The following is a 22,500-nucleotide window of genomic DNA, read 5'->3' on the forward strand; positions in this document are numbered from 1 at the left end:
TCATCTTATTGCCACATCAACTAAATCATTACATTCAATCCTTCCCGCTTGTAGAATAAGATATGATTTGGAGACGGCCTTATAACCCCCTCACCAGACTGATGAAACTGTACTACTGTACATCTTTATCGTTGTCACAAAGCAGCTTTTCTGAAACCTGATTTATAGATTTTCCTCTGCAGTGAAGAAGGAGGTTGTGTGACTGATGAATGAAACCTCGAGAGGAACCGGACTCTTTTGATGAATGACACTGGATTATAGTAGGATTATATAATAGTTTAGTGTCAGCTGTGAAATCTGATCATCGTTATTTGCTCGCTTCAGATATTTTTGATGAGGAGCTGCATCACAAGCCTGAGATCTTTACATGAACGTGCTTTCAAGAACAGAAGATTGCAGGTGTGATGGATTTTCTTTGCAGAAAAGTGAAGAGTTTCTTCCATTTAGCATCAACACACCAGTGACCTTTAAAACTCTTTTACAAATCATATTTATATATTTATAATAGTTTAAAGGTTAAAGTTTACTTGAGAACTCTGACTGGTCCCAAAAGGAACAACATGTTGATTCTAGATTTATTGGTTCTAGTTCTATTATACCATTTAAGTTTAAAATTCTATGCCTTTACAATATTCAACGGAGTTTCATCTTTTTGTTTTATTAATACTAGAACTATGTGGAGATTCCCAAAGTAGGGTCTTGCAATTTTTCTTCTTCTTCTTCTTCTTCTTCTTCTTCTTCTTCTTCTTCTTCTTCTTCTTCTTCTTCTACTACTTCTTCTTCCTTAGTTTTGCCTGCAGTTTTAATAGAAATATCTCCTGTGCATGAAAATAACAACAAATAAGCAAATTATTGCACACATTCAAAATAATGAGATAAAGTAAGATAAATCTGTACTGAAGAGCTCTGTGGAACATTTAAACATTTTAGATTCATGTATTACAGTATGGAAATTTTTTATACGATTCCTACATCGACCTGTTCTTAAAAACGCACCGTTCATTGAGGATTATTTCACCAACAACACAAATTTGTCTTTGATGTAATACTTAACAGTTATTAATCTGTGTTTCCATGACGACCATAAAAGTCATCATCATGCATCATGGTTACAGTGTCGTTACATTCTCTTGGGTCCATTTAGTCCAATAATACACCCATCCGATATTCTAGTAAAATGGCGGCTCGTGTACACTGTATATTGTAGGATTCAAATGGAACCAATCATTGATAAACAGTGCTGTAAGCTCCGCCCATCATCACCTCTTAACAATGTAACAAAAATGACCCAGATGGAACCCTGGTTACTGGACATGCACCAAACATCCACTAACAGTTTATCTGCGATCTTTCAGTCAGACGTCACTCTGATATTGGTATCATTTGTTGTGATTTCGTACGTATATTCTGTTTTATTCAATTCCGAGCACAATGAAGTGATCAAGGTCCCTCCAGTCACCCCCACCACCCCCACCCCACCTCACCTCCCTACATCTGGGTGTAAATAGTTTTCCAGCTCCGAGCCACCCCTGTCTCTGTGTGTTTCCGTTACTCCCGGCCGGAGCCAAAAGGTTTCTCCACACATGGACGATCAACTTCCTGTGAGCCGCCAAAACTCAGAGCGGTGACGTACGTGAGCGCCGAGGACAATGCATCACAACACACTGCCTCTCTAAACACACGCTGCATAACACAAACACACACACGTATCTGAATATATAACACGTCTGGGGTCAACACACACACACACACACACACACACACACACACACACACACACACACACACACACACTTCAAAGAGCAACACTTACATACCAAAGTGGGTCTGACTTCCTGTCAAGTTCGTGTTCTTAGTAGAATGTCAGTCGTTTTAGCACACAGGCCAGTGTGTGTGTGTGTGTGTGTGTGTGTGTGTGTGTGTCTGTGTGTGTGTTTGTGTGTGTGTGTGTGTGTGTGTGTGTGTGTGTGTGTGTGTGTGTGTCTGTGTGTGTGTGTGTGTGTGTATGTATGTGTATGTTGCTGTGCATATATCATTAGGATTGTTTTATTTATAAATAAATAAATAAATAAATAAATAAATAAATAAATAAATAAATAAATAAATAAATAAAATGTAAATTTTACACTGACATCAGAATTTGTTCAGGATCTCTATTGATCTAAACTCTATACATGCTAACAGTATATACTGACTAGCGAACTAAGGATAAGCTAACTACGTAGCACCTACAATAGCAAAACGCTTTTATCATCACTAAACACGTGTCACGTGTCGGTACTCAGGCTTTAGCTACACATGCGCTAATTCAGTAAGCTAGTCGAGGATTAGCTGGATGTAATACACTGTCTGCTATTTCTATTTTTCTTGCCAGCTGTTAGTGTAGCTAAGATTTGGAATAAATGTAGACCATAAATAACAAATAATTATCCAAGGAACCTTTAAAGAACCCCTTAATGAAGTGCCGAATGTCGAACTTCTCCCAGGATCCATGAATGAATGATGATTTTTACTGCACACACACTCGATTATGTACAAACCCTGTGAGAAAAAACAGTTTCTTCACAGGTTTTTCAAGGGTTTACAGGATAATTACATCTTCAGGAGAAGAAAACACTTCAATATGGAATCTAAGCATTCAGTCAAAGGAACATCTCAAAAGCCTTTAACAGTTCCAAAGCTTTAGGAATGCTGTTTTGATATTTAGATTTTTTTTTTTGTCTGTTTTATTGACCAAAAACCTAAACACAATATGTAACCCGTAACCTCTGGAGTGAAGGTCTGATCTCACAACCTTCTGTTTACTGTGAGTGAAACAGAAATATTTTCCTTTCAGAAGTATGTGACAGAAGTAAAAAATCTTTTATTGTGGAATTGGGAATGAGACAGATCCTGGAGATTCTCATTTACAGTAAATTCAGGAAATATTTCGTAAAATTGTCCCCCCAAAAAATCAGGCCTCTCCCAGCATTGTTTATGCTCAGATGATGATGATGATGTTTTCTGCAGGATGAATCATCATGTTACTGTATTCTTCACAATAAATCCCAAAGTCACACCGGCTCAGAGCCTGCTTTGTGTTTTAACCGGCTATTGTGACGCAGACCAACCTGACAGGGAGGTTACGTGTCTCGGTACACTGATGAATGCTAATAAAATTTACTGGAAAAATGTTATTACTGGATTTAGGAAATGATACTGAGATGATACGTTTTCCCTCCGTGTACCAGGTCATTTCAGAAGCTTAATTTGAAACTGTATGTAAAAAAAAAGTTCCTTGTTTATGTTCTGATTAAATATGCGGATTGATACGCAGTATACTGTAAGTTCTGTAGCCATATCCTTATAGCCTGGTGCTAGTATAAAACCTTGTAAGGAAATGGGACACGCCCACAAGCCTGCACATGCTAATTGTTTAAATAGGGCACAATTAGATATCTGATGTTACCTGTTCACTGAAATACTCACACCCGGTTTCAGCTTTATGAAAAAAAAATATAGAGACGTCTGTAACGAGTGCATTTCTTCTGAAAATGTATATATGTGAATACATGCAAAAAATTTACCATATTTATTATATCATTAAGCACCCCCCCCCCCCACCGCCACCCTACCCCCCCCCCCTTTCACCTTACATGGCCCCTGTTTATCTCTCCGTCTGTGTCGTATGAAACTCTGTCTGTGGTGCTAATTCTGCATTTCCTGTCAGTGTGAAGCTATTTTAAGCTAATAAACGGACGCCGCCCGGGTTAACGTTTTCATGAATAAAAGTCTAATCTAAATAAGGAAAGACATCAGCAATGAGTGTGTTCATATGGTAAACTTATTATTGCTTCAGTAACACATGAAACACATGTGTGTGTGTGTGTGTGTGTTGTAGGAAGCTCTGGCCGTGGTGAGTCAGGATCAGTCCATATTTGAGCCGGCGTTTGGAAGCATGAAGTCCGAGATCACGTCTCCGGCGGCGCAGGCCGGATTCAGACAAGGGTCAGAGGAAAGCACCGAGTCCGAGTGGACGAACACGTCAGCGAACATTCCTACGAAAAAAAACGAACACGTCAACGGAGCTAGGTAACAGAACAACACACAAATATATAAACACACACACACACACACACACACACACACACACACACACACTCCAGTTTTGTGATTAAACTCTGCTAAAATGCTTGAGTCTGATTTTAAACGTTAATTTCCCACTATTTTTCAATAAGCATGTTTTGTGATGTCACTAAGTAATCCTCACTGCATTGGACCAATCATGATCAGATATGCAAATTATTTCTCAAAACTTTCATCTTCAAACTCACTCACTCGTTTAGTTTCCACTCACGGGGTTCATTTCATTCTAAAAACTTTCAGCTGATAATAAAACTAGCCAGATGATCAAATATTGCTAATGATTAGACATTTTTTGTCAAGGAAACAGCGAGTTATAGTTTGACAGGATTGTCTGAATTTGATTAAACTCCCACTAAATGAAATGACCAAGAATTTTGAACACACCTCAAATCGAACCTGGTAGAGACGAGGCTCTGGATTGGCTGAGCAGGTTGAGCGTGAGGAAATGTGATTGGATGGTGATTATCTGCAGAGTGAACTGATCAGGGAAATTTGTTTCTGTATTTTTGAATTCTGTTGTGATGATAATGGAGTGTGTGTGTGTGTGTGTGTGTGTGTGTGTGTGTGTGTGTGTGTGTGTGTGTGTGTGTGTGTGTGTTTCAGTCGTGAGTCTCCAGTGGAGGTCAGCGCTGCTAAAAGAAGTCGTCACATCAGCAGTAGTGATGGAGGGCAGCAGCCGTATCAGCCATCGTATCCAGAGCCGAGGACGAGTCCACAGAGCACCACAGAAGAGAAAAGAGTCATCGTACCTGCAGGTGGGACACGCCCTCTTTTAGCCTAACATCTGAGACACGCCCACTTTCAGCCTTACATCTGAGACACGCCCGCTTTCATAAGTGATACACACTTCCCCTATCATCACTACAATTAAAACACAGCCCATATCATTCCCTTACCTTCTGAAATAAAGATGTTATGTAAAATTAAAATAAATAAATTAAAGTCATGTTTATAACTCGTGTGTACACTAAGCGCAGTTCTTCATTACCGGAGGAAAAGGTCATGACCCAGATATCCAACGTTAGCTCACTAGTTTCTTAACACAGCTTACTGGCATGTTAGATATATTTATTAAATGGGTATAAGTTATAAATGTAAGCTAAGTAGCACTGTTCTCCTGCTAAAATAAACGCACAGTCAGTGTGTCTTAACGAAGCAGATTTCCCATCATGCACCACCTGGGTGTGTCTCCTGTTATAGGTAGAACTTCAGTATTTAGTTTCGAAGGATACTGAAAAATAAAACGGGTTGTGGCTTCTTTCTTTTACACACACATCCACACGCACACACACACACACACACACATCCACACGCACACACACGCACACACACACACACACACACACACACACACACACACACACACACACCCTCTTTCTACCACAGGCTCTTGCATCAGGGAGGAAGTGAATTATTTTCTGTGAAAAATTAAGGGCAGCTCATGTGTGTGTGTGTGTGTGTGTGTGTGTGTGTGTGTGTGTGTGTGTGTGTGTGTGTGTGTGCGTGTGTTTGTGTGTGTGTGTGTGTGTGCGCGCGTGTGTGTGGTACATTTAAGGCTCTGTAGATGAACATGACTGAAGATCAGGAGCGTTAGTTTTTCTAATGTATCTTCTACACACACCCACACACACACACACACACGCACACACACACACACACACACACACACACACACACACACACACACACACACACACACACACACACACACACTCTTACGGGTTTACCTGTTGCATGGGGACCAACGTTCTAGTCATCACTTGCAGGGACCATCCTTTCTAAAGGTTTTAGAGGTCTGAGAAGATGAGGGATACTAACCATCGTTTTTCTGAATATTCAAGACTTCAAATATTTGAAATGATGAACTAATGATTTAACAGTGTTTAAAGGGGACTTTCCGAAAATCAAGTGTGTGTGCCTAATCAGCAGCTTATTTGCAAATTATTTGCATATTACACACTCGTTTCCATATGATTTTAATGTACATTATTTGCAACAACAATATATATGTTACTAATGACAAATTATAAGCATTTATAACGAGCCTTTCCTTAGATTGCATTTGTTCAATTTGTACTTAAAAAGGGTTTAAAATACAACAAACACACACACACACACACACACACATACACACACACACACACACACACACACACACAAACACACAGACACACACACACACACACACACACACACACACACACACACACATACACACACACACACACACACACACACACACACACACACACAAACACACACACACACACACACACACAAACACACAAACACACAAACACACAAACACACACATAAAGAAATCTATTTATTCTCCACCTTTCAGACCCGGAGGTTTGGACTCAGGACCATGTACGTCAGTGGGTGGAGTGGGCAATAAAAGAGTACAGCCTGGTGGAGGTGGATGTGTCCCTCTTCCTCCCACTGGATGGAAAGATGCTCTGCAAAATGTCGAAAGAGGACATGATGCGTCTCACGACGCACTACAACGCCGATGTCCTGCTGTCACATCTCAACTACCTCCGCCAGAGTAATACACAAACACATACACACACATACATGACCTTTTATCTCCTTCTGTGCTCTGTTTTTATGTCCTAATGGAATATTTTACAGCTAAAACTAAAGAAGAAAAACTTTTTTTAAATATAAATATATGATTAACACATTTTAGTGGTGAACAGTAAGGAAGTAAATGTAATCATTACTGTACCTGAATCGATTTTTTGTGTATCTGTACTTTACTGAAGTATTTTATTTTGGGGAGATTTTACTGTAATTTTACTACATTTAAAAGTCAAATATTTTAACTACATTAAGTGAAATCAGTCGTTATTTTTAATTTATGAGGATAAAAATATAACTGGTGAAACACGCAGCGAGTCACCAATCAGGATCGAGCGCTGGGGACATGGCAGCAGATCAGGGAGGCTTCTTACCTGGGGGTGGTTTTATGGGGGATCCACACAAAATAATATAAATCCTTTTTTTTACCGCTCATTTGCACGGTCGCGTAAATTATTGTATCATGTGATGGTGAATGAAGCTGGTCGGGACTCGGAGTGCGCACCCACCACCTGGAGATGTTCCCTCACTCATACACTTGGAGAGGAGATGTGGGAGGTGGAAAGGAGATCATCTCAGCCATTAGGGTTTCCTGTGGAAGAATTGACAAGACCTGGAATCACGTCACATCAATAAGGAGATCTGAATCTAAATTAAAATTATGGATCAAAAAAGTCTTAACCCTCAGGAGCCCAATTCAGACGAAAGAAATAAGGAGTAGGGGGGAGGGGGGTAGTTGGTGTGAAAGAGGAAGATGTAGAGACAGATGATCCACTGTGGCGATTCCTAATGGGAGAAGCCAAAAGAAGAAGAAGAAGAAGAAGAAGAAGAAGAAGAAGAAGAAGAAGAAGATAAAGATATAGATGTTGTATGTATCTTATGGCTAAGTGTTTCTTGGTTCTGAGAGTATAATCAATTGTGCACAATGACGTGTATTTAATTGTGTAATAAATGTATTTAGGGTTAAATTTATATATAAAATGGAGCTCAGAAATGTATCCAAATTTGTGGACTGGTCTAAGAATATGTTCTTACTCCATTCATTCAGTGACAGAGTCTGAAGCAGAGACGAGCTTTTCAAAGTTGAAACTAATCAATGGGGGAGACGTTGGTCATGTCGTGGGTCACCCAAGACTTCTGAACTTTTTACTTACTGTATCTCTGTGCAGCACGCAGTCACATGTAAAACCAAACAGCACGTGGCATCAGTGATTGGCCTCTAGAGGCCGCTCTTGTAATGACAGTGGACCGGAAGTCGGAAAAATCGGTATGGATTTTTGCCAATAGCTGATAGTTCCAGCAATCAACTAATGGTGCCTCAGCCTCTATTAGTAACTAGAGAACATTGTTTCAAAGCCAAACTTTATCAAATACAGATATGATATGAGTAAAAATGAGAATGAGTGTTGTTTGAAATGTCGGGGCCGTAGTTTGGGGACGCCTGGTTTAAATAATAAATAAAACCTTTTTATTGTTGTTATATTGTGTTCAGCCAAAGGAGTGAAAAAAATTGTTGTGGGAAAAAAAATGTATTTTATATTTTTTGTGCTTGGCCTACAGGTAGTCCGACCTTCTCATACCCAACGACCCCCACCAACACACAGCCCCCACCGAGGCTACAGGTCAAAGCAGGTAAGCCTAAAACCTTCAAATGAGTGTTCCGATTTCTGATTAATAAACCCTGTGTTGATTATGGCAGGAAACAGGGCCATATACGGAAGCTGGAGGGTAAATAGGGACAAACAGGAATGCAATGTGAGAATACTGGGAAGATCCATAACTTACTTTAAATATTGTGATCAAAAGACAGTTGGGTTTAGGGAGCGGGTTTTTTTCTGGGGTGAGGATACAGAGGAAAGAGCAGGAAAATTAATTAGCAAGACCCATTATTATGGTCCAACTTTAACCGAATCAGAGTCAATCTCTGGGTCAGAGACACAAAATTAAAGAGACATGGTAACCTTAAAAAGTACTAAGATCAATGATCGGGAACTAATACAAACTTAGGAACAGGAACTGACAGTAGGTGACCCCCAGACTAAAATAAACACTGGAAATAAACTAGGAATAGTTTATAGTGTATAGTATATTGGGTTCTAAAGTAAAACAAACAAACAAAAAACTTGTACTCAATAGATACATGGGACTGAGACAATGGCAGGTCAAGAAACTGCATTCTGATCAATCAGGGCATTTGTCTTGATAAGGCTCACAGAACTTGCACTCCAAGGATGTCAGGAATGTGCATAGTGGGGGATCATGGACCAGTTGTGGACCAACTTGCATGTGAATGGCACAAGAAACCTGGGATCTGGGAGCTTGTATTCTGGTTATTGTCTGGTGGAAGGTAAGGAAATGTGTCTGGTGGTGGGTAAGGGAACTCGTCTGGTGGAGGGTAAGGGAACTTGTCTGGTGAAGGGTAAGGAAATGGTCCCGGTGGATCGTAAGGGAATGTGTCTGGTCGAGGGTAAGGAAATGGTTCTGGTGGAGGGTAAGGGAATGTGTCTGGTGGAGGGTAAGGAAATGGTTCTGGTGGAGGGTAAGGGAACTTGTCTGGTGGAGGCTAAGGAAATGGTTCTGGTGGAGGGTAAGGGAACTTGTCTGGTGGAGGGTAAGAAAAAGATTCTGGTGGAGGGTAAGGAATTGTATCTGGTGGAGGGTAAGGAAATGGTTCTGGTGGAGGGTAAGGGAATGTGTCTGGTGGAGGGTAAGGGAATGTGTCTGGTGGAGGGTAAGGAAATGGTTCTGGTGGAGGGTAAGGGAACTTGTCTGGTGAAGGGTAAGGAAATGGTTCCGGTGGAGGCTAAGGGAACTTGTCTGGTGGAGGGTAAGGAAATGGTTCTGGTGGAGGGTAAGGAAATGGTTCTGGTGGAGGGTAAGGGAATGTGTCTGGTGGAGGGTAAGGAAATGGTTCTGGTGGAGGGTAAGGGAACTTGTCTGGTGGAGGGTAAGGAAATGGTTATGGTGGAGGGTAAGGGAACTTGTCTGGTGGAGGGTAAGAAAAAGATTCTGGTGGAGGGTAAGGAATTGTGTTTGGTGGAGGGTAAGGAAATGGTTCTGGTGGAGGGTAAGGGAATGTGTCTGGTGGAGGGTAAGGGAATGTGTCTGGTGGAGGGTAAGGGATCGTGTCTGGTGGTGGGTAAGGGAACTTGTCTGGTGGATGGTAAGGGAACATGTCTGGTGGATGGTCAGGGAAATGGAGACAACTGGACACAGAACACCTCAACTGCATTTAATCTTTTTCATAGGTGGTGGTGGGGTCTGATTACCCTGACGTACTGTTTTATATAGCAGCTCTCTATATCATGAACTGTTTTCACTCTTCACTAGTACTTGACCTAACCCATTAGGTGGCACTGATCTGGGACCAAGAACCAGTCATATTTGTGACTTACAGACAGCAGCATTTTATTAACATAACTTTAGCAACTGAAGGTATAGTACTGTTAAACTGCTTCCCCAGGAACCAACCAGAACTTATTATATTTAGCTGAGAACTTTGAAACATGTCATCAGGTCAAAACCCACTGGTTCTCTAAAAGAGTGGGAAAAGAACACAAGAACCCAAAGAGAACTTGCTATGTTTAGTAGAGCACATCTGGAACATCGAGACAAAACCACGCTCTAAAGCCGTTAGCGTATAAATAGAAAATCCTTTAATTGTAAAAAAAAAACTTGCTCAGAAAGAATCTTGTGCAGTTAAAGGGGGTTTCAGGTTCTTCAGCAACCCAAACAATAAGTGGCTGCTCAGTCGTCTTTGACTTTTCTTGCAGTTTCAGACAGGAAGCAGCTGCACTGCAACAGGAAGCTGGGTGCCCCATTAGGACACAATTGACTATTTTGTTATACATGCATTAGCCTGCAACAAAAGGACACTCCTCCTGAGGGACTGTGGGTCATCTTCTGCTCTCCTTGGGTCACTTTGTTCATGCTACCGTTGTTTCTCTGGGGTCTTTAATGTAGCGCTTCCTTCCTCCCTCCTTTCCTGCAGAATCTCCCTCCATCAACTCCTCCTAACTTCTTTATTTAAGTACAAAGAATGCAGAAAAAATATTATGAACACTTTAAATATTTGGCACAAGAAAATCTTAGAGTTTTATTGTGAGCTCTGTGTGTGGGGTGTTGTTTTCATCATGGAAGTAAAAAGGGTGAACACTTACAGAATAAAGCTTCGTTACACTTCTGTAAACCAGTCGGGCTCACTCATTTGATATCTTTTTGTGTTGTTTTTGTGCAGAAAATAATTTTGAGGAGATCAGCAGGAGAAACAGCTGGCCATCAGGAACCATGACGGTTCCTAAAGGTAGTGATACACACCTGCTCAATAAGTGATACACACCTGATCAATAACTGATACACACCTGATCAATACCTGAAACATGTCTGATGCACACCCAATCAATGCCTGATCAATAGCTGATTAATCACTTAATACCTGATACACACCTGATCAATACCTGATTTACATCTGATACACATACAATCAATGCCTGATTATTTTTTTATCTTCTTTTGGCTGCTCCCATTAGGGGGCGCCACAGTGGATCATCTGTCACCCCATGTCTCTCCTCTGCACATGTCCAAACCATCTCAATCACACCTCCATCACACCCGATCTAAACCTGATTAATACCTTATACACACCTGATCAGAAGATTAATACAGTAGCTGCTCTTTATTTTGTACTTTATATTTTGTTTGATGTTTATTATTATTCAAATATTTTGCAGGTTCTCCGGTGGAGCAGCAGATCAACAGCAGGATTTCAGAACCTTCATCCAGAATCACTCAAGGTATGAACTCTGTCATGAAAGAAATTATGTGTCGTCATTGTTGTTGTTGTTGTTGTCGTTGTTGTTGTTGTTGTTGTTGTTGTTGTTGTTGTTGTTGATGTTGTTATAACTGGTCTGATTATTAACCAGTGGTTTTTATGTTTAGATCCATACCAGGCGTTAGGGCCCATCAGCAGCCGTCTCGCTAATCCAGGTAAAAGAAATGTTTTTAATCAGACACTTTCTAAACACACCTGCTGAGAGTTCTTTTATTTCTAATTTACTGCATGTGTGCTATTAATAATAACTACACTACACTACACTACACTACATTACACTACACTGCACTACAATAAACTGCACTACACTACACTAAACTACACTGCACTACACTAAACTGCACTGCACTACACTACACTAAACTACACTACACTAAACTACACTGCACTGCACTACACTACTCTACACTACACTACACTACTCTACTCTACACTACACTACACTACACTACTCTACACTACTCTACTCCACTCTACACTGCACTACACTACACTACTCTGCACTGCACTGCACTACTCTACACTACTCTACACTGCACTGCACTAATCTACACTACACTGCATTACACTACTCTACACTACACTAAACTACACTACTCTACACTACACTACACTGCACTGCACTGCACTACACTACTCTACACTACACTGCACTACACTACTCTACACTACACTGCACTGCACTACACTACTCTACTCCACTCTACACTGCACTACACTACTCTGCACTGCACTAAACTACACTGCACTACTCTACACTGCACTGCACTACTCTACACTGCACTGCACTACACTACTCTACACCACACCACACTGCACTACACTACTCCACTCTAAACTACACTACTCTACACTACTCTACACTACACTACACTAAATTACTCTACACTACACTACACTACACTACACTACACTACACTACACTGCACTATACTTAAATACTCTACACTGCACTACACTACTCTACACTGCACTGCACTGCACTACACTACACTACTCCACACTACATTAAACTACTCTACACTACACTACTCTACACGGCACTACACTACACTACTCTACACTGCACTGCACTGCACTGCACTACACTACTCTACACCACACTGCACTGCACTACACTACTCTACTCTACACTACACTAAACTACTCTACACTACACTACACTACTCTACACTACACTACACTACACGGCACTACACTACACTACACTACACTACACTACACTAAACTACTCTACACTACACTACACTACTCTACACGGCACTACACTGCACTACACTACTCTACACTGCACTACACTACTCTACACGGCACTACACTGCACTACACTACTCTACACTGCACTACACTACTCTACACTACACTACACTACTCTACACTGCACTGCACTACACTACACTACTCCACACTACATTAAACTACTCTACACTACACTACTCTACACGGCACTACACTACACTACTCTACACTGCACTGCACTGCACTGCACTACACTACTCTACACCACACTGCACTGCACTGCACTACACTACTCTACTCTACACTACACTAAACTACTCTACACTACACTACACTACTCTACACTACACTACACTACACGGCACTACACTACACTACACTACACTACACTAAACTACTCTACACTACACTACACTACTCTACACGGCACTACACTGCACTACACTACTCTACACTGCACTACACTACTCTACACTACACTACACTACTCTACACTACACTAAACTACTCTACACCACACTGCACTGCACTACACTACTCTACTCTACACTACACTTAACTACTCTACACTACACTACACTATACTACACTACACTACTCTACACGGCACTACACTACACTACACTACACTAAACTACTCTACACTACACTACACTACACTACTCTACACAGCACTACACAGCACTACACTACTCTACACTAAACTGCACTGCACTACACTACACGGCACGGCACGGCACTGCACTACACTGCACTGCACTACACTACACGGCACTACACTACTCTACACGGCACTGCACTACACTACACTACAACACAATACACTGCACTACTCTACACTGCACTACTCTACAATACACTGCACTACTCTACACTGCAATGCACTGCACTACTCTACACGTCACTGCACTGCACTGCACTGCACTACTCTACACTGCACTACACTACTCTAAACTACACTACACTACTGAGTGTAAATCACATAAACCCTGCGCACTGTGCAGTGCTCTCATATATTATACTCCATACTATACAGTAGTATACAGTACTGTAGCATATATATATATATATATATATATATATATATATATATATATATATATATATATATATATATATGTATGTGTGTGTGTGTGTGTGTGTGTGTGTGTGTGTGTGTGTGTGTGTACAGTCTTTAATTTTATACTATACACAGCACCATACCACACACTACTCCACTGTACTAAACCATTCTGTCTTATTCTACACTGTATATATGATATTATTGTTCTATTTTATGCTGTTTTTTGATGCATGGGTTTTCAAGCGAGGGTCCGCAGCAGTGCTGCAGGGGGTCCGCTAATTAATGTGGAATAAAAATAATGATTTTGATAAGTCTGTAATGATAAGTGGATTTTAACTGCAAAATATGTTTGTTAAAATCTTGTTGAAACATTAAGAATATTTGGGAATATACAGACAATGATGCACAACAACAACACCACTATTCTAATCGTAAATATGATTGGATTCTAGATTGTATGATTATTGGCTGTGTTTGACATATTTTGTATCAGGGGTCCTGCCCCATGTCTCTATCACCTTCATTATGGTATTGTAATGTGATTGTTGATGTTGCCCTCGATTCTGCAGGTTCAGGTCAGATCCAGCTGTGGCAGTTTTTGCTGGAGCTCCTGTCAGACAGCAACAACTCCAACATCATCACCTGGGAGGGAACGAACGGCGAGTTTAAGATGACCGATCCGGACGAAGTGGCCAAGCGCTGGGGCGAACGCAAGAGCAAACCCAACATGAACTACGACAAGCTGAGCCGCGCCCTGCGCTACTACTACGACAAGAACATCATGACCAAAGTGCACGGCAAGCGATACGCCTACAAATTCGACTTCCAGGGCATCTCTCACGCGCATCAGAACCACCCGAACGAGGCCAACGTCCTCAAGTTCCAAAACGAAGTGCCCTACGTTCAGAGCTACCACAGCCACCAGCCCAAAGTGAACTTCATGGGCTCACACTCCGGCCCCATGCCCGTGTCCTCGACCAGCTTTTTCCCTCCAAACTCCAACTACTGGAGCTCACCGACCAGCGTGGTGTATCCCAGTTCCCAGATGCCTCGACACCCGGCCACACACTCGCATTTAAACTCTTATTATTAAAACCATGGCCACTAGAAAGTCAGTGTCAAGGGATCTTCACTCCAGCATCAAGAAAACCCGAGATCTGGACAGAAAGATTCTGCATTTCAAGTCTTAATTATAAAAAAAAAAAAAGGGTTAAACTAAAAAAGTATAATTTTTAAACTAACTGATCAGCAAAGTTCGCTGCTTGAAGCAGATCTTTAAGAGTTAAAGTCTCGATTTCAGGAACAAATTAAAGCATTTCTAACATTTTTAATGGATTTATAAAGTACAGGAACTCGATGGTGAAAGTGTTTTAGATGCGCTTCACACGTGACCTTGTTTCATTTTTATTATTTATATAATATGACATCAATCACATGTGAATTTACTGCATCACTGATTGTTATGTCTCAGATCGCTGGAAAGGGAGGAAATAAAGCAAACAGAAGTTTAGAGCCGAACACTTTTTCCTGAACACAAACGGCTCATGTTTGATTTCAGATTTTATTGCATTTATTCATTCGTCTGAGGCTTTTTATTCTTTTGTATTCATGATGCAGTATCTGAAGTGTATGTGGATCTCAAGGATTCAAACTCACAAACTTCTGGTTAGTGGAGAAGAACCAGAAATCCAAAGGACTCCAGAATATAAAGAAAATGGACGTCTATATTGTAAAAGGATTTTCTTAATGATATAAACCAAACTTTTACTAAGGTTATATTACCTGTAGCAGTTAAACTTTCACACATGCACGCACACACACACACACACACACACACACACACACACACACACCTATACACATCCCACACACACACGTCTATACACCCCCACACACACACACACCCCACACACACACCTATACACACACACACATACACGCACGAGTGTAAATAGTATTTTGCATATGATGTATAAAAGGGCTAAATTCTCCCTCTCGGTTCACAAACTCACATTCACCTGAAACCTGGTGTTTTTTTCTGTATTTGTTTTTCGTGCTTTTGTACAGAACTTACAACGTGTCGAGCATCACACGTTTATATGTAACAACTTTTTTTGACCCAATAAAATAAACATGTATCTCACATTTACTTCATTTTTGCACTCAATGACGTTTCCTCTGCATTATTGTCCTTTTATTATCAGTACACACATAAATGTACCTGTACAACTTCTAAAAAAAGCCATAATCAAGAAAAGAGAGATAGTTACAGTTCTTTTCCTCATGTGTTTATAATATAATATAATATAATATGATATAATATAATATAAAATAATATATCATTAATAGCTGCTGCGATATTATTTTTGAACACTAGGTGGAGCTACTTCAAACATATACACAATATATATACACACTGCACTGCCAGAAGTATTGAGTCACACATCCAGATCACTGAATTCAGGTGTTTTAATCACTTCCATGGTTACAGGTGTATAAAATCATGCAGGTGCTTCTACAATCATTAGTGAAAGGATGTGTGTCTCTCAGGAGCTCAGTGAATTCCAGCGTGGTACCGTGACAGGACGTCACCTGTGCAATAAGTCCAGTCGTGAAATTTCCTCACTACTAAATATTCCACAGTAAAGCGTTAGTGGAGTTGGAACAAAGTGGAAGCAATTGAGAACGACAGAAACTCAGACACGTAAAACCACAGAGCAGGTCAGCGGATGCGGAGACACGTAGTGCACAGAGAACACTAACTTTCAATAGCTACAGACCTCCAAACTTCATGTGGCCTTCAGATCAGCTGAAGAACAGTGCGTAGAGCTTCATGGACTGGGTTTCCATGGTCGAGCAGCTGCATCCGAGCTTTACATCACCAAGTGCAATGCGAAGCATCGGATGCAGTGGTGTAGAGCACGAGGTCACTGGACTCCAGAGCAGTGGAGACGTGTTCTCTGGAGTGAAGAATCACTTCACTGTCTGGTAAACTGATAGACGAGTCTGGGTTCAGCAGGTGGCAGGAGAACGCTACTAGTCTGTCTGCATTGTGTAAAGTTTAGTAAAGGGGATTATGATTTGGGGATGTTTTTCAGAAGACTCAGTTCCAGTGAAAGGAACTCAATGCTTCATCATAACAAGACATATTGGGCGATTTCATGCTCCCCAGGAACAGTTTGGGGACGACTGGTTCCTGTTCCAACACAACTGCACACCAGTGCACAAATCAAGGTCCATAAAGACATGGAGGAGTGAGTTTGGTGTGGAAAAGCTTCGAGACTGTGATCCAGACCTTCTCGTCCAACATCAGTGTCTGACCTCACAAATGTGCTTCTGGAAGAACGGTCCAAAATTCCCATGAACACACTCCTAAAGCTTGTGGAAAACCTTCCCAGGAGAGCTGAAGCTGTTATAGCTGCTCATGGCCAACATCATATTAAACCCTATGGATTAAAATCGGATGTTGCTCAAGTTCATTTGCATGTAAATGCAGACGACCGAATACTTTCGGCAGTACAGTGTGAACAGACACACACACCTGGATCTAATGTTATTTAGCTTCCGTTGTAGTTCTCCCTCCGGAACACAAGACGGCGCTGTTACATCAGCCCCCCCCCCTCTTCCCTTCTACACCGGAAACCTGCTCGCGGTGCATCATGGGAAAGAATCTTCTCCGATTCTCCATGTGGGCTCGTGCGCGCGTGTGGTGATCAGTTCCCGGTGTGTCTGTGAGGAAAAACATCTTCTAGACTTTATTACTGATTAAACATGAGACCAGGTGAGTTCGAGTTCTGGCTCGGTGACGATTCTTTCAGAACCGGTGTCTAGTTTTAGCGGAAGATGTGAATAAAATAAAGATACGGACGCTGGAGCTCGTTAGCGGTTTCTGCTAAAAGCTCTGAGGGGAAACGTGCGCGTGAGAGTTTTTACACGTTTCTGTGCGTTTTGTGTTAAAATGAGAAGTGTGTGTGTGTGTGTGTGTGTGTGTGTGTGTGTGTGTGTGTGTGTGTGTGTGTGTGTGTGTGTGTGTGTGTGTGTGTGTGAGAGATCTAAACCGAGTATTAGTGTGATCAAAAGATATTTAAATGTGGTGTCACATAGAAGAAAAGGGGTTTGATAGTTAATCCGGATCAATTAATTCGATTTATTGGGATTAATACGGTTCTGGGTGTGAACGCGGTGCGTCTATGAAATGAAACACGTTGTTGCTGAACACATGGTCGCGCGCGCGCGTGTGTGTGTGTGTGTGTGTGTGTGTGTGATCCTGATCCACACTTTCGCCACATCACGCTCAGGTTTTTGTTTATTATTATTTAAAAAAAACCGCTTTGAAGGTTTTTATTTCTTGAATATTAGCTAAAAAGAAGCACGTTGAATTGTACAGCTGATGTTTTTAATCTCCTACAGTGAATATCTGTGCGTTTAATAGGAAAAATACCGTAATATTAATGTGCTGTAATGAAATTTAATAGAATACGTTCATTATTTATGCAAATGAGTTTTATCTGATCAGACATGCTCATTTACATATTGTACACTCATAAAAAGGGCTTAAAATAATTTCTCCAATAGAAGAATACAATTTGCGAGACGACAAAATAATCTTTTAACTCTTCTACAAAACACAAACCACATCATCTGATAAATAAAATGTAGAAATAAAAAGTAAATACAGACATTTGTTTCTCTATAAAAAGACAGCAGTTAAAACAAACCGCACCGTCAGTAAGTCGCCTCTAGAGGCCGCTCTTGTAATAACAGTACAGGAAAGCTGTGGATTTTTGCTGATTGTCCCAGCAGTCCACATTCAGTACCAATAAATCGGTCGACTTCTAATTAGTACACAGCTTTTTGTTGTGCTGTGGTGAGACGCACGTCTTTGTGTTATATGATATAATGTTCATGAACTCTGTTGTCCCCCCTCCAGGTTTTAGTCCTCGCGGTGGTGGAGGTCGGGGTGGTTTTGGAGGACGTGGTGGTTTTGGAGGACGTGGTGGTGGAGACCGAGGAGGACGTGGTGGATTTAGAGGAGGACGAGGTGGTGGAGGTAAAGTGGAACCCATACTAGAGTAGCTGCGTCTGTAAATGACACGTTTATATAACAATCCTGCTGTAAGTGGATCAGGCTGATGAGTTACTTTATGATTACAGGTGGAGGTTTCAGGTCTCCGAGTGGTGAAGGAGGATTCCGGGGCCGTGGAGGAGGCAGAGGAGCGCCGTGGGGCCGCGGGGGCAGAGGAGGAGGTGGAGCTGGAGGGCGAGGCGGGTTTAGAGGAGGAAAGAAAGTGACAGTGGAGCCACACAGACATGAAGGTAAGAGTGTTTATTAATTAATTGTGTGTGTGTGTGTGTGTATGAGGGGGTGAACAGAAGAATAACAGTTGTTATGACTCAGGTGTGTTCATCTGCCGTGGGAAGGAAGACGCCCTGGTGACGAGGAACATGGTGGTGGGAGAGTCCGTGTATGGGGAGAAGAGGATCAGCGTTGAGGTCAGTCGTCATGGCGATCGTTTATATTGTCTTTGTTTGATTATAACTCATTCTGGGGACTCAGAAACCGAATATGCTGGCGCTCTTTTATAATAGTAAAACTTTTAAGCCCTGCCCACTTGGTGGCATTGATGATGCTCTCATGTTAATTATTTATAAATTTCTCATGTCCCTTGTTTTTGTCCTCCAGGACGGAGAGACGAAGATCGAGTACAGGGCGTGGAACCCGTTCCGCTCCAAGCTGGCAGCCGCGATTCTGGGAGGAATCGATCAGATCCACATCAAACCCGGCACCAAAGTCATGTACCTGGGAGCGGCGTCTGGAACCACGGTGTCTCACGTCTCAGACATCGTCGGCCCCGTAAGACTCTTTACTTCCTGTACAATCCACATTCACGTGTGTAAAATAAACGAGTGGATGAAGTACAAAAAGATGTAGTTGAGTTAAATTAGAGATTCACTCAGTAAAAGTGTCCCTTTAAACTTTCACTTGAGTAAAAGTACAAAAGTTTTGGAAGAAACCTGGAGATCCTTCATCACTTATTCCTCTCTTAATGTTCTGCTTGATGCTGAACTGTATGTTGGTGATCAGTAGATGCACCAATCAGAACATGTTTAACTTAAACAAGTTTTGACTTTGAAATGTAGTGAAGTTACAGTAAAAATCTCTCCACGTGGAAACACTTCAGTACAATAGATACGTGAAAAAGCGACTTAACTACAGAAACGTGACACATTTACTCCCTTCCTGTTCACCACTGATAGAGCCGTGATCTCACTCCTTTATTAACCCTGTGTGCAGGAGGGTTTGGTGTATGCAGTGGAGTTTTCTCATCGCTCAGGACGAGATTTACTGAACGTAGCTAAGAAGAGAACCAACATTATTCCTATTATTGAAGACGCCAGACATCCGCACAAATACCGCATGCTGGTTGGTGAGTAACAGTTCATCAGACTTCTGAACTCCACAGTACACGTGTTTACTACACGCTGATTTCTCTCTTTATATTACAGAATGTCAAATCTTCTGTACTGCACTTCCTGATGTGTGTGTGTGTGTGTGTGTGTGTGTGTGTGTGTGTCTGTTTCTCCTGCAGGGATGGTGGACGTGATTTTCGCAGACGTCGCTCAGCCTGATCAGACGCGTATCGTCGCTCTCAACGCTCACAACTTCCTCAAGAACGGCGGCCATTTTGTCATTTCCATCAAGGTAAATTTCCTATCGCACGTGACCCCAACGTCAAATCGGGTTTAATAAACATGTATTCATTGTGAGCGTTTACGTTTTCCCACCAGGCGAACTGCATCGACTCCACGGCGTCTCCCGAGGCCGTGTTCGCCTCTGAGGTGAAGAAGATGAGCTCGGAGAACATGAAACCTCAGGAGCAGCTCACGCTGGAGCCGTACGAGAGAGACCACGCCGTCATCGTAGGGATGTACAGGTCAGTGTTCCCCACCGTTCACACCCCTGCTCACGTGTTAGAGCAGCTGTGAGCTCCTGCTTCTTGTGTCTAGTCCAGAAAATAAGATCATAAAGCTTTTCTCTTCCTCCTTCTCCTGATCATCAAAAAGCTGCTTCTGCTGAAGATAAACAAATAATGTGTTAAATTTGAGTTCTTTATCTCCTCCTTCATCTACTGATCCTGGTGTGTGTGTGTGTGTGTGTGTGTGTGTGTGTGTGTGTGTGTGTGTGTGTGTGTGTGTGTGTGTGTGTGTGTGTGTGTGTGTGTGTGTGTGTGTGTGTGTGTGTGTGTGTGTGTGTGTGTGTGTGTGTGTGTGTGTGTCTTCAGGCCGCCTCCTAAACAGAAGAAATAGACGCCACTGTGTAAATTTGCGTTTGGACGTCTTTCTGTTCCCTTTAATCCTCCAGCGTGACCCGAACACACCGGCTTTAATCCTCATCTGCTTTCTCCACTCACACGTGCGCACGTGCGTGTGTGTGTGTGTCAGTGTCATGGCTGGTGGTGAAGAACTTCCACAGTACACCAGTTTTGATATCCAGTGCTGTTTCAGTAACACAGAAGTTCTTATGTATTATAGTATATTAGACCAGGAACCTTTTCCTTTATTCTTTTGCTTTTCAGAACTTTTTTTTTTTTTTTTTAGATCAGAAATAATGTTTTGGGGTGAAACGAAAAACAAAAAAGCGAAAATGTCGATTTCTGTTGGTCATGTGACTGTACAGACTAATGTTTTTTTGTTTATTTTTTAATTAAATAATCTCAAAAATCTTCAGTTCTGTGTTTTATTTCCACTGTATTTTAAGAAAACGTCGAATCCACCAGGTTTTTATCTGTAACATGATTCTAATGATTTGTGTTTTAATGATTGTGTGACTTTGTGTTTAATAAGATTGGACTTGTGTATCTCAGTACTGATGTATAATAATATATAGAGTCCAATCATTTTGGGGTTTAATCATGTGTATTAAAATGCACCATGTGCAAAAGTATGTGACCCCCCGACCATCTCGCACGTTTTTGTTGGACGTCTTAATTCAGATTTATTCTCCACAGTTTTAATGAGCTCCATGAAGCCAGATCGATCGTGATCATTCAGGTAGAGGAGCAGTAGTGGGATCTGGGGTTCAGGCAGTGTTGAGGAGGTTGGGGTTTTGTTTAGGACATTTAAGTTCTTCACGTCGAAACCAGGTCTTCGTGGAGTTCAGGTTTGTGAACAGAAGCGTCATCTTGCTTGGAAATATTTCACTGATCAGGCTGATTGTGTTGGATCCCCTTTTGCTGCTAAAACAGTCGTCACCCTTTGATCAACAGTATTAACTTCTCCAGCAGTTTGGTTTAAAAAGAGGATTTGCACGAGTTCGAGCATCAATGATCCTCGTCCCCCAGACCCGGTCGCCGGTTCACCACTGTTCGTTCCTTGGAGCACTTTTGATAGATTCTGGCCACTGCAGACCAGGAACATCCCACAAGAGCTGCAGTTTTGGAGATGCTCTGACCCAGACGTCTAGACGTCTCAATATGTCAAACTCGATCGAATCCTTACGCCCATTTTTCCTGCTTCTAACATCAACTTTGGAGACAAAATATTCACCTGCTGCCTGACAAATAAATCCACACAATACCAGGTGCCATGAAGATCCTCAGTGTTCTTCACTTCACTTGTTATGATGTGATAATGTGATGACTGATCAGTGTATTTATAG

General features: G+C 41.6%; 3 protein-coding genes across 4 annotated transcripts in view; 2 read left to right on the top strand and 1 right to left on the bottom strand.

Moving 5' to 3' along the window:
- The window catches only part of fli1rs (Fli-1 proto-oncogene, ETS transcription factor-related sequence), a 26,568-nt gene extending 10,578 nt beyond the window's left edge, over window positions 1-15,990 (top strand). For both annotated transcript variants that reach the window (XM_083529299.1, XM_083529300.1), the window contains exons 2-9: window positions 3,881-4,071; window positions 4,729-4,880; window positions 6,470-6,673; window positions 8,269-8,340; window positions 10,946-11,011; window positions 11,439-11,501; window positions 11,647-11,694; window positions 14,411-15,990. In XM_083529299.1, the coding sequence (XP_083385425.1) occupies window positions 3,881-4,071; window positions 4,729-4,880; window positions 6,470-6,673; window positions 8,269-8,340; window positions 10,946-11,011; window positions 11,439-11,501; window positions 11,647-11,694; window positions 14,411-14,934 (1,320 nt within the window). In that variant the 3' untranslated portion in view covers window positions 14,935-15,990. The remainder of the gene's footprint in view (window positions 1-3,880; window positions 4,072-4,728; window positions 4,881-6,469; window positions 6,674-8,268; window positions 8,341-10,945; window positions 11,012-11,438; window positions 11,502-11,646; window positions 11,695-14,410) is intronic.
- LOC310719501 (beta-1,4-galactosyltransferase 3) overlaps window positions 1-22,500 on the bottom strand; it is a 389,210-nt gene that overhangs the window by 112,266 nt on the left and 254,444 nt on the right. The gene's annotated exons all lie outside the window — the stretch shown is intronic.
- fbl (fibrillarin) lies at window positions 17,474-21,569 on the top strand. Its single transcript, XM_083529319.1, has 9 exons — window positions 17,474-17,622; window positions 18,772-18,891; window positions 18,996-19,157; window positions 19,240-19,334; window positions 19,525-19,695; window positions 20,137-20,269; window positions 20,432-20,544; window positions 20,631-20,776; window positions 21,125-21,569. Exons 1-9 carry the CDS (start codon window positions 17,613-17,615, stop codon window positions 21,147-21,149), a joined length of 975 nt encoding a protein of 324 aa, XP_083385445.1. The 5' UTR covers window positions 17,474-17,612; the 3' UTR covers window positions 21,150-21,569.

The sequence above is a fragment of the Silurus aristotelis genome (genome assembly GCF_946808225.1).
Source record: "Silurus aristotelis genome assembly, chromosome: 25".
Classification (NCBI taxonomy): Eukaryota; Metazoa; Chordata; class Actinopteri; order Siluriformes; family Siluridae; genus Silurus; species Silurus aristotelis.